Source organism: Aspergillus lucknowensis (assembly GCF_044049455.1).
Source record: "Aspergillus lucknowensis strain CBS 449.75 chromosome Unknown BJX67scaffold_1, whole genome shotgun sequence".
Lineage (NCBI taxonomy): Eukaryota > Fungi > Ascomycota > Eurotiomycetes > Eurotiales > Aspergillaceae > Aspergillus > Aspergillus lucknowensis.
The window spans coordinates 1,462,196-1,473,716 of NW_027263545.1; the positions used below are offsets into that span (position 1 = coordinate 1,462,196).

The 11,521-nt window shown below is 52.2% G+C and overlaps 5 protein-coding genes across 5 annotated transcripts; 3 read left to right on the top strand and 2 right to left on the bottom strand.

Moving 5' to 3' along the window:
* Positions 1–468: 468 nt before the first annotated feature.
* Positions 469–1,403, bottom strand: BJX67DRAFT_17803 (uncharacterized protein). The gene has a single exon (XM_071025153.1). It carries the CDS (start codon positions 1,212–1,214, stop codon positions 714–716), a length of 501 nt encoding a protein of 166 aa, XP_070891741.1. The 5' UTR covers positions 1,215–1,403; the 3' UTR covers positions 469–713.
* An 11-nt stretch (positions 1,404–1,414) lies between these two features.
* On the top strand, positions 1,415–3,348 carry BJX67DRAFT_369296 (putative MFS multidrug transporter; the record flags this gene model as incomplete). The annotated part of the gene is made up of 3 exons (XM_071030741.1): positions 1,415–2,888; positions 2,940–2,984; positions 3,047–3,348. 3 exons carry the CDS (start codon positions 1,415–1,417, stop codon positions 3,346–3,348), a joined length of 1,821 nt encoding a protein of 606 aa, XP_070891742.1.
* A 1,093-nt stretch (positions 3,349–4,441) lies between these two features.
* BJX67DRAFT_376556 (4a-hydroxytetrahydrobiopterin dehydratase) lies at positions 4,442–4,947 on the top strand (the record flags this gene model as incomplete). The annotated part of the gene is made up of 3 exons (XM_071031902.1): positions 4,442–4,591; positions 4,671–4,733; positions 4,795–4,947. 3 exons carry the CDS (start codon positions 4,442–4,444, stop codon positions 4,945–4,947), a joined length of 366 nt encoding a protein of 121 aa, XP_070891743.1.
* A 780-nt stretch (positions 4,948–5,727) lies between these two features.
* BJX67DRAFT_17655 (peptidase family M20/M25/M40 protein) lies at positions 5,728–8,887 on the top strand. Its single transcript, XM_071025140.1, has one exon. It carries the CDS (start codon positions 6,428–6,430, stop codon positions 8,792–8,794), a length of 2,367 nt encoding a protein of 788 aa, XP_070891744.1. The 5' UTR covers positions 5,728–6,427; the 3' UTR covers positions 8,795–8,887.
* A 1,129-nt stretch (positions 8,888–10,016) lies between these two features.
* Positions 10,017–11,307, bottom strand: BJX67DRAFT_376558 (Sec62 family protein translocation protein; the record flags this gene model as incomplete). The annotated part of the gene is made up of 3 exons (XM_071031903.1): positions 10,017–10,196; positions 10,254–10,807; positions 10,866–11,307. The coding sequence occupies 3 exons, from the start codon at positions 11,305–11,307 to the stop codon at positions 10,017–10,019; spliced, it is 1,176 nt and encodes a 391-aa protein (XP_070891745.1).
* Positions 11,308–11,521: the final 214 nt, after the last annotated feature.

Below are 11,521 nucleotides of genomic sequence, written 5' to 3' on the forward strand. Positions count from 1 at the left end.
AAAAGAAGAGCAACGGATTGGGGCGAAAACACTGCATTGACGTCATTGCGGCAAGACATCCTCGCGACCTCCTCGAGACCGGAATCGTCTGGAAGTTTGGAAGTTTGGAAGGACAGGAGAAGTCCGAGACTTTCTTCAGGCACTCCACTCAAATCGGCCGCCACATGCGTAACCAAAGAAATGAAGCCACGGAATGATGGGTCCCATTCCAGTGGAGTTTGATCTGTCGAGCCGTCCATGCCCAGGACCTGGAGTCCAGGTCCGGTCGCCTCTCGGGAAACCACACCTGAGGCATCCCGACCTCCCTTGCGTCGTACAACCATGCCATGTTGGCTGACAGATGGATATTCTCTTACTAGTTGTATTAATTACTTGTACTTCTACAACAGAATAATTTTATATGCTGCAGAATAAATGGCTCTCATCAGTGTGACCAGTTTTACTTTTCATCCTTGTCTGCATATTCGACCGGGAGGAATCTTCAATCCCGGATTCGAGTCCCGCCAAGAAGACCCATGGATGATCCCGATCCGGCCGACGTGAAAAATCCCGGCCCAGAACGGCCAGCACACTGCTGGACGAACACGGCCGCGGAGCAATCGTGCATCCTTTTGCCAATGTTTCGCCAAATCTCTGTAGTATCTCTGGTCCCAGCCTGTCCCCCTCGTTGGAGACAGAAAGTAATACACAGGAAAAAGAAAAGAGAAAAAATATCAGCCGCCAAGCCACCAGATCTTCATCGGCGATCTCAAGGCTGGAGTTGACTCGAAGAAGATCGTCATGATCAAACAGTACAGTGAGTGCCTGAGCCAGCGGAGCCATGGTGAGGGAAACTTCCAGACTGGATCCAGGGTAGCATTGGTTGAGCCTTTCAGGTCCAGCCATCCAGTTGTTTTGTTGAGCCCGGGCGTTGACCGTTCCTTCCCCTTTGGGAGGTCGTGCTTCAGTTGATCACGCTGATGACAGGCCAGAGCAATTTTCCGTCTTCCCTTCCAAGCTCTCTCTTCTCTCCGGATCCATTGATCTGTTCTTCCCCTCATCTTCTCCCCAGCTTTGCTTCGACCGCTGGTCCATTTATCTTCTCCGTCATCTCTCCCCATCCTCTTTTCGTTTTCATCAACTTCCACCTTCCTGTTCCTCTGCCCTTCCAAAGGGGTCTGCTCTGTTGCCAGCTTCCTCTTTCCGTTCACTCGTACTGTAGATCCCTTCTTCATTGACCTGTGTTACCTCTTTCCCCACAGCCTGCGTCATTGTAAGTACTATCCTTGTTGGCGTTAGCTTTGCTCTTCACACTGTCACCTTTGCATTCTCTTAACCTACCGTCTATCCTGCCCTCTGCTTTTGCCTCTTCATTCTTAGACCTAGAATCTCTCCAACAATACTGACTAAGCTTCCCAGCGGCAAATCAGCCAACATGGCCTCGCCTCCCTTGGAAAAGGAAATAGAACCCGCCCAGAGACCGCACGATTCCGAGGCATCTTCTTCGTCTCACGATGATACTATCATCCAGGTCGAAAAGGAAAAGATAGCGGAAGACGTCGACAAGTCTCAACTTCCTCGTGACCCTGTGGCTGGTACCACCCTTCACCAGTTGGAAAACAAGCCAAGCGAGAAGATCGAACTGACTGAAGACGACTGCTATGACCAGCTTGGCTATGCCTTTCCCAGCTGGAGGAAGTGGATGATCATCTCTGTGATCTTCCTCGTCCAAACTTCTATGAATTTCAACACCAGTCTTTACTCAAATGCTCTTACCGGTATCTCGGAGGAGTTCAATGTGAGCATGCAGGCTGCTCGTTGTGGTGCCATGATCTTCCTTGTTCTGTATGCTTTTGGCTGTGAACTGTGGGCTCCATGGAGTGAAGAGCTTGGCCGTAAGCCGATATTGCAACTCAGTCTGTTTCTTGTCAATATCTGGCAACTTCCTGTGGCACTCGCTCCGAACTTTGCGTCCATCATGGTCGGCCGCGCGCTGGGTGGTCTCAGCTCAGCAGGTGGTTCGGTTACTCTTGGTATGATTGCCGACCTCTGGGAAGCAGATGACCAGCAGTATGCTGTTGCCTGCGTTGTTTTCTCATCTGTTGGTGGCTCGGTTATTGGGCCCGTGGTAGGCGGTTTCGTTGAAGAGTACCTACCCTGGCGATGGAACATCTGGATTCAGCTCATCTTCGGAGGCTTCGTCCAGCTCGCCCACTTGATCCTTGTTCCCGAGACTCGAACCACAATCCTCATGGATCGGATCGCCAAAAAGATGAGGAAGAGCGGTCAGAACCCAAACATATATGGACCAAATGAGCTCGTCCCCTACCGCGAGCGCTTCTCAATGAGAGAGATCCTCGTCACTTGGATTCGTCCCTTCAAAATGTTTTTGACCGAGCCTATCGTCCTGACTCTCTCACTCTTGAGTGGCTTCAGCGATGCACTGATTTTCATGTTCATTCAGTCCTTTGGCCTAGTATATGAACAGTGGAACTTTAGCACCGTGGCCCTTGGCTTGTCTTTCCTTCCGATTCTTGTCGGCTATTTCATCGCCTGGTTATCTTTTGTCCCCGCTATCAAACGAAACATCCGCGAGAGGCGTGCGAAGCCCGACGATGAACAAGCCCAGTACGAGTCCCGCCTTTGGTGGCTTCTCTATACCGCTCCTTGCCTACCTATCGGTTTGATTGGTTTTGCTTGGACCAGTCTCGGCCCGCCTGTTCATTGGATTGGCACCATGATTTTCTCCGCCATTGTCGGAATCGCAAACTACAGCATCTATATGGCCACGATTGATTACATGATCTGCGCCTATGGACCATACTCGGCTTCAGCCACTGGTGGAAACGGATGGGCGAGAGACTTCCTTGCTGGTGTTTTGACTATTCCTGCTACCCCCTTCTTCCAGAGTAAGTGATCGCAGTCCTTGGGTTTCGATCCAGTACCAACTTACTACGCAGACATCGGCGGCAAAAATCACCTCGAGTATGCATCCACCATCCTGTGTAGGTAATCCTTCATGTTTTTGCCTCACTCAAATTCCCCTAAAAAACTAACCAATCTCAAGTCTGCATTTCCTTCTTTCTAGTGATTGCGGTATATGCCATATATTGGTATGGCCCAACACTCCGGAAGCGGTCACCCTTTGCCCAGCAGCTATCCGACGCAAGGGCTGAACTGCAGAGCCATGGCGCTATCACCGGCAGACTCTCTCGCGTTCCGAGCACTTCGAGAGCGAACTCTTTCGCACGATCGCGGCAGAACTTGCGTATCCGTCAAACAATGGGAAGCCGCCAGGGTAGCTTCGCGGCATCTCGTCCTACCTCTCGCGCCACCTCTGCAAGGCAAAGCCTTTCCGCAGAAGTATGACGGCATGAGCAGAAACCACAAACATGATGATGCAGTAATGATTTCCTAGCGCAACGTGTATTTGAATATGACACCGAAATACAACAAGAAAGCGTGGAAACTTGCCAGATACATTACTTGTTGCGTCTCTGTGGACAAATTAAATTCCCCTTTATTGCTGGAGCCACCTCGGCGTTTCCTTTCCTCCATTCAATTGCGACTGAAGGCTAGTGTGTTGCATTTACGCGTTTTCTTCCTGTCGATGCTTTTCTTTTTCCTTTCTCCCAACGTGGTTCTTGCTTTAAAGCTTCTCGTTTTGGGGAACCGCGATAAACATGGTGCGTCTTCAATTCAGTACAATCTAGCTCAGTCTTCACCTTACGGGTAAGGAGCGACTCTTCGACCCGTGTTTCGTATTTGATCCTGTGGTCCTTCAACCTAATCTGGTGATTGCTTTCGAGATATGGAAGGAGTCTTTAGCTGTGCTATGAGAGGAAATAAAAACGGCTTTATCGCCCACACAGGGTATCCGAATAGAACCGCGTAGGGGCGAAGTGCCGGCCTGAAGGCTAGGAAGTGGCAGCAACTACCCCGGACGTAGAAAGGATATGCAGGTGGGTTCAAGCGGGCAGCTGGATTCCTCCCAAACGACGGTGGAGTGACACCTCGGATATCTCGACGTCATATCATATTATGGTTCCATCCCCTGCCCTGGGAGATGACAGATAATTCCGTAGAGATATGATACGGCTTTGAGATTATTAGGATGCGGATGCTGTTCCAAGACCTCAAATTGCTCACCTTTCACCGAGCTCCCAGGGGAATTATTTTGCATCACGTGACGACATACATGACGCCGTTCGGTCTCCCAGCGAGGGTCCGCGCAGCTCTGCATGATCCAACGACGGGAAACCCCATCATGAACCCCGCGTCGAGAGGCTGCTTGCGCCTTCATGAATCGCTCTTTCTCCCACATTTAATGTGCGGGAGATTGTACTTTGCCTGCCGAGAACCTGTTCTACTTCAGCATCAAGCTCAGCGAAACTGTACTTCCTCTGCGATTTATTATTATCCTCGCCCACCCCACAGAATCGCCAGACGGAGAGCTTCAACCATGGCTGCCGAGCCTCAGTTCGCCGAAGGTATTGACCCTGAGCAACTCCGCCCACTGTTGAACGCGTTACAGAGCCAAGGGTGGAGCTTCGATGAGGACAAGATTGGCATTAAGAAGACCTTTTACTTCCGGTCATACTTCAAAGCTGTGGTGCGTTCCTTTTTCTTCTCTTTCTTCTTTCTTGGAATATATTCCTTCCGGTCAAACCTAACATGCGAGGCCGCAACAGAGCTTTGTGAATGTTATTGCTTCCCAGAGTGCCACCAAGAAGCATCACGCCACGATGACGATTGTACGTAACCGTCGCCCCAACCCAAGGAGTCGGTGGGGAGATTGCTAATGGTCGCACCCAGAGATTTGGGTCCGTGGATGTCCACTGGACGACTCACAACCCTCGAGGCCTCACTGACAAGGACACCTCGATGGCGCAGTATTCTGATGAAGTGGCGGAGCTGGTAGGCTCAGTTGAACAGGGTCAGGGCCTCAAATGTGGGCCGGGGGCGTAGGCTTTGATATTAATTCGTACGATCGTAATTAGGCTGTGATGCGAATAAGATGAGTGTTCGTGCTCTTGAGAGTCCTCAGCTCACTGAATGCATGAGGCGCAGTCTGGGGAGAATGAGACTGGACACAGCGGTTGATGAGTCAGCGTCGCGTGCTTCTGCCTCGTGGTCGACGATCTCCGAACCCACGAGTCTCTGCCAAACACTCAATCAACAGGAGTCAGCAGCTCGGTCGAGTCAAACGAAGTGAACCAGAATCTGGAGCGAAGCGAGAGCAGGTGAGTCTCAGTGACGCCATGGGCCATCCGTCATCCAGAACCAACTTCTTGGTGGCTCGTGCTGATCCCCCTTTCACAGAAGATCCAACCGTCTGGAAGGGGCCTGGCTCCTGCTGGCGGTCGTCTTATTGGCTTGAGAGGACGAATCCTGACCCTCGTCACCAGCTAACGCAGCCTAAAAATGAAGAACCGTTGTCCCATGTGGGGACCAAGGCAACTGATTCAGGGGGTTTTACGACCCAAGGATCCCCAACAACACCGAAGCTTCACCTGACGGGGCTCGACCTGCTCGACTCTCCGCTCAGAGAGACCACTTTGTCTCCAATGACCCAGAGCCGCAATATCTTGCTTCCGAGAAGAATGGGTAACATCTAGTCTCTCGGCTGCGGAGCTCTTGGTCCAACAGATGTCAGGAATTTGTCCGAACCGTTTCAGACTTGATCACAAACACGCCAAAGTAATTTAGGATCCTTCTCCGAAGGAGTCAATCCGCAGTGGCGGTGGATCGGATTGGACTGCTCTCTTCATTTCAGCACAAAGAGCAGACCAGTCATTTCAATTCCTGCCTTCCAAAGCAGGCTGTCCCTTGTCGCGCTCTTTCGATCTCTCTCGTCTCATCCTGTTTTCTCCCGCTCTCACACGCGTTGCCCTCTTTCACTGTGCCAGCCCTCGGCTTTTGGAACCACGATGACAATGGAATCGCTCAAAACCGGTGCCTAGTTCGACGAGTACCCAAGTTTCAACCCGTGTGCAGAGCTGGCTTTCTTGCACCCCTGTACACTCCTTCCCCAGAAAGTTCCCCGTTTGATTCCGTGCGAGAGAGTTCAGCCCTGAAACCGGGCAGCCTTCGGCCGACCTTATTTTTCCCCTCCCTCTCGTCTCCCTCTCGTGGAAAACCTATTGTCTTTCAGACTCTGTTCTGGGAAACTTGAGATATCGCTTTCAATACTGATACTGACGAAATACACGGTCGCCGCTCCAAATGTTGTTAACCGGATGAATCATTCTGTCCTTTGTGGTCCTGGTTGCATCACCTCTGAGCCACTCCTTCCAGTGTTTCACTGCCATATATTACACAATTGGCAGCGCGCGTGGTGCGAAATCGGCATTGATATATCTTCTTTCCATTCCCCTTAGCACCTTGAAAAATAACTTTCAACGCCAGCTTACTGCCAGCCAGGAAGTCAGAAACAAGCAAACTCGACATGGCCTTCAATACCAAACCGCCCCAACCTTCTGTTAGCGAGCGAAGAGGTCAACAATTGGCTCCGTTGCAGACCAACATCGGCCGACCAACCTCGAAGGCAATTAATGTCGCATCACCCCGAACGCAACGTCCACGACCGCCAGAATATGACAGCGGCGAATCCCAACGAGTTCCCCTGCAGCCAGCACGTGTTAAGCGACAGTCTTCCAGGTCCAGCCTCCGCAATATCTTCAGCCGTGAGAAATCTGGTCGCAAGTCCACGGACGCGAAGCTTGCGGGCATCGATGAGGTGCAGGATCACCCCGTGAAACAGGCGCCAGCTGGGACAATGTCCCCTTTATCGCCAAGATCTTGCGATACGCCTCGGGCTACTACCTCCACTCCTGCCCCGGCCACGCCATCCCTACCACCAGACACGCCTCGAGGCAGGTTTCAACAGATACAGAGATCGAAGACAACGGAAGAAGACCAGCCGCCTGCTGAAGATGCGGCTTGGAAGCCACCCCCACTCTTCAAGGCCTATCCGCAAGGCCTCAAGCATATAACTCTCCCGGCTCCCTCCTTGTCGGGCGATTCTATCATGCGCCTACACGCCACGTTCAAGGCAAAAGGGGCTAGCCTACAGGACGATGACCAGAAAGTTAACCACGGGGCGAATGGAGAACCTTCGGAAGACTCTGCGGCACGGAAGAAGAAACTCGACAAGGAAAAGCGAAAATATCTCCGTGCTTTGTCCAACAGCATCGAGAAGAGCGAGTGGAGCCTCAAAATTTACATCATTACCACGTCCGGATATATCCTACAGTACTCCGGCGACGGCAAACACGATCGATTACCTGAAAAAATGCTTCTGCTTGGACCGAGGTCTGTGGCATTTGCCAGCGATGCGATCCCGGGCAAACATTGGGTGCTGCAGGTATCCCAGTGTGCCGAGGAGGGCAGCAGTAGTACGAATCGTGCTGAAACAAGCAGGCCACTTCTTTCGCGCCTTGGGTTCCACAGGTCCCACGCCCGGCGATTGGCGCAAACTTTCCTCCTTGTGTTCAATGACCCGGAGGAGCTGAGCTCCTGGCTGCTGGCTGTTCGGGCCCAGATTGAGTCTCGCGGCGGCAAGAAATACGTCTCCGAAAGAGTGTATGACGAAGGCATGGAGAGTCAGCTACGGACCACACCCAGTATGCGACAGATGGTAAAAAAGGATCCGAACCGAATCTCAACTGTCTTTCTACAGCCACAGCAGTCAATGGTCTTTGAAGACAAAGATTCCACTGTTGGTGATCAATCCCGTCGGAGCTCATATATCTCACTCCATCGCCGGTCGACGGCCATGCTCCCAGCCCCCGAATCTCGGTCAGGGTCGGTATCCACGGCTCGAACCGAGGCAATGTCCAATGCAGAAGAATCGGGCTACTCTTATACCACCTTTGCGTCGCCGCCACTCCCAGACAGCACTGGCGTTTCGGAAACCGCCTCTTCCGTTACGGGGCCGGCCAGTCCCACATTCTCGAGTCCGAAAAAGCGACGATCGATGTTTCTGCCACCGATGACAAACCCAGAGATCACCGAGATACCGCGAGCGCAGTCCACGGCACCTAATGGCCATTCTCGAAGTACCTCGCCGCCGGCACCGAACTTCAGTGTGCCGGTCTTCAGCAAGAGGTTTACAGCCCGGCAAGATATTCCGCAGGTCCCTCACTTGCCGCCAGGTCATAGTGACCACTACCCTGATGACGCTTCAATTGATACGCTGTCCATGCTTTCGTCACCTCCTCAGTCTCCGAAGCAAGAAGGATTTGCCAGTTCGCAAATTGATCCCCGCGAACAGCGCCGGCCACTAGATCGGCGTGACCTTCTAAAGAAACAGCTGCGTGCGTCAAATTCCGAGGACGCGCTTGGTAACCTGAGTCGAGATCGCGACCGCAGTCGTCTCCGGTACTCTCATTTGCCGGAACATATCACGATAACTCCCAGCGCTCCCAACGTACAGCATCCAGCTGCCCCACCTAGTCCAGTTAATGCCATGCCCCCAGTACCAACCGCTAACCCACGTCCTCCAAAAACATCCAACGCAGAGAGTTCCTCGAGCCGCCCTTCATCTCTCGTCATATCACGACGTAAAAGTTTGAACGGACTCACCATTGGGCCTCCTTCTGCGCCTCCTCCGAACTGCCCGTTGCCAAAGATCCCATCCGCATTCATCAAACCTTCACCGCAATCTTCATGGCCCGATCACTCTCCCCCAATATCTCCAGTTGAAGATGCCGAAAGGACAATTGCCACCATCACCCCCATTGATTCCTCGCATACCCGCCCCCCGCGGGCACCACGAAGCGTTACGTCCCGGCGGATGAACCACAAAACATAGATCATCCGCGATTTGACCTGTTAATCCGATCTCTACACAACCAATACGTCTCCAAAGGATGGCCCCTCATTCATTCCGTCATCGAATCAGCTTTTCAGCATGACTCGGACAGCCTTATAGCTCGTATATACTTGCAGCGATCTCGCGTCCCTCTCTCTCGACATCATTTTCCTTGCTCTCTTTCGCATGATACCATATATCGTAATTTCGTATATTCCCATATCCGCGCATTCGATATGTTGTGGCTCGTTTCATTCGTTCGAGATATCCCGCGCTCTCAAGCGTCTGCGTGTTCCTACTTCTCTGTATTATGTCCCTGGATTTCTTGTGTACTATAACGTTTTCACCCTGTTTTATTCTGAGGGAATGTTCGATACTGGTCGATAAAAAGATAGACTTGGGATAATAGAAGAAACAAAATATCGATTATCAATTCCGCTTTCATACAACTTTCATCCAAGCCCCTGCCTGATAGCATTCTCGAGACTGAGGGTATGTGGCATCACGTGGAAGTCAGATATCTCCCACCACCACCACCACCACCTTGAGCCTTAAAATCAAATCCGCTTGCGCGGGTTTGGTTCCAGGCTGGGTCGCACCTTCCCTTCTAGGGTCTACGGTGGTATCAGGCACCTCCCGTCACGAAGGGCAAGAGCCACCGTAGCGGTACAGACGATAATTCTTGAGTCCCCAAGGACAGCAGGAGTGAGTGCTGTGGACCACTAGTAGTGGTGCTAGTGATTCACTGTAAGTCGCAGCTTCCGCGAGAAGAACTCAGCAAGATAGCCCCTGGAGGCAGGGCCGACCGACTACCTACGCCCGGCGAGTACCGGTAGAGCCAGACCTCGAAGATGCCAGGTGGATGTCCTTCTGAAATTTAGGAAAGTGCGTAGTGTGGAGGTCTCGTCGTACCTTCCAGAAGTTCTGTAGCCAGCTAACCGCGTTTTACTAATAGTATACTACGGTATCCGTGAATAAAAAAGCATCATTAATGAATGGTATTTGCGGATTGCGCCGTATAAACTCCTTCCTTTCGTTCCGTCGACGAAAGACTCTCATGGTCCGACCGAGTATAGAGAGTTAAGACAAAGACGAAATGAAGAGTAAATAACGTACGAAGTGGAATTGAAGATACCGGGGCAGAAGATCGTAAGGATTTTTATACGCAGGTAATGCGGGGCGAGAAACGCCGATAGATTCACAAATAGGGTGGTCTATAAATTCACTCTTCCGTGGCCTCCTCAACGCGCGGTGCAAGATCACGCTTCACTGGGCCAGCTGTATCGGTGGCAGCGGTTGCAGTCGTCGTAGCCGCGGGAATAGATTCTGTAGCTTGAGAAGCTTGTGGCTCAGGTGCGCCACCTACTGTCTTCTTGGACTTCTTCTTCTTCGCTTTCTTAGTCTAGCAAATGGTCGTCAGTAATGGATTAAAAAGCAGAGAAAAAGAGAACAAGCATACCTCTTGCCAGCCCCACAAGGGCTTGAAACTGTCGAAGAAGCCAACGTCCTCAAATAGATTGGGGAAGAGCCAGAGACCAGGAGGCACCGCGAAGACGGTGATGCAGAATAAGATAAGTCGGAAGATAGCCATGGCGAAGAACAAGCCAAGAAGGCCCATCATTCCTACACTTAGATACCAAACTCCTTGCCTGAGCATAATAGGCCATAGGGGGAAGAGTACGACGGCGAAGATACCGGCGACTACCGCAGCAGCCATAGCTTTCTGTTTCCACTGAGGTCCCTCGTAAAGCCAAACGTAGTGCATCATCGGGTCCGCTTCTTGGTGCTGCTCGATCTTAACAGTCCACAGGCCCTTGACTCTCTTCGCTGGCTTTGCGTGGCCATGGCCGGCATGCGGGTCGACTTTTGAGACTCGAAGAGCAAGAACAGAAAGGGGTAGGAGCTTGAATACGTTCTCAGCCGAAGCGCGGTCCGTCACCGGCGGTAGGTTGGGATTTTTCTTCTGAGCTTTCGCATATGCGGGTGACTCGAGCGCACGAATAGCACGTTTCACTAAATTAAAGAAGTCAGCAAAGCCACTGACGGACTCTGAAGATTATCTTGGACCAACCCTTAAACATATCCTTCCGCTGTCCGTCCATGATACAGGTTCTCGTCTTGAGATTCTGTGACCGAAGAAATTGCGCGACTGCCAGGGCCTTAGGATTCGGCGGGTTGTTCGGGTTGACAGGGACTTGCTGTGTTCGCTGTTGCAGAGTCGGCTGCGGTCCTTGTCCAGGTGGGCCCTGCTGTCCTGCTTGTGCAGGACCGCCCTCGGATTGGAGTTGTCGTTGGACTCCGGCTGCTTTCTGTTGGGCGGCAATTGCACGCATCCTCAACTGTGCGACATATTGTTCGGTTGTCATTCCCTGCTTAGCGGCTTCCGCATTCAACTGCTCGCGCTGTTGTTTGGCGAATTCCTCAGGGCTCAATCCTCGCCTTGCCGCCTCAGCAGCGAATTGCTGCTGCATGGCAGCCAGCTGCTGGGGGGATGGCTGGCCGGGGGCGGCCATTCTGAACTATGAGCGGTATAGACGAAGGGAATTTTAGAACGGAAGGAAGGAAGGTGAGTTGGACGGTGAGATCAGGCGAGGTGGAAACGCAGTGCAGCGGAAGTGGCCAGATAAGAAGAGGCTGGCCAAACCCCGTGACCGCCTTCGCTGGCTCCTCCGCTTCGGCCGGGCCATCGATGACGATCAACGACTTCAACTCTCCACGAGCTGCGGT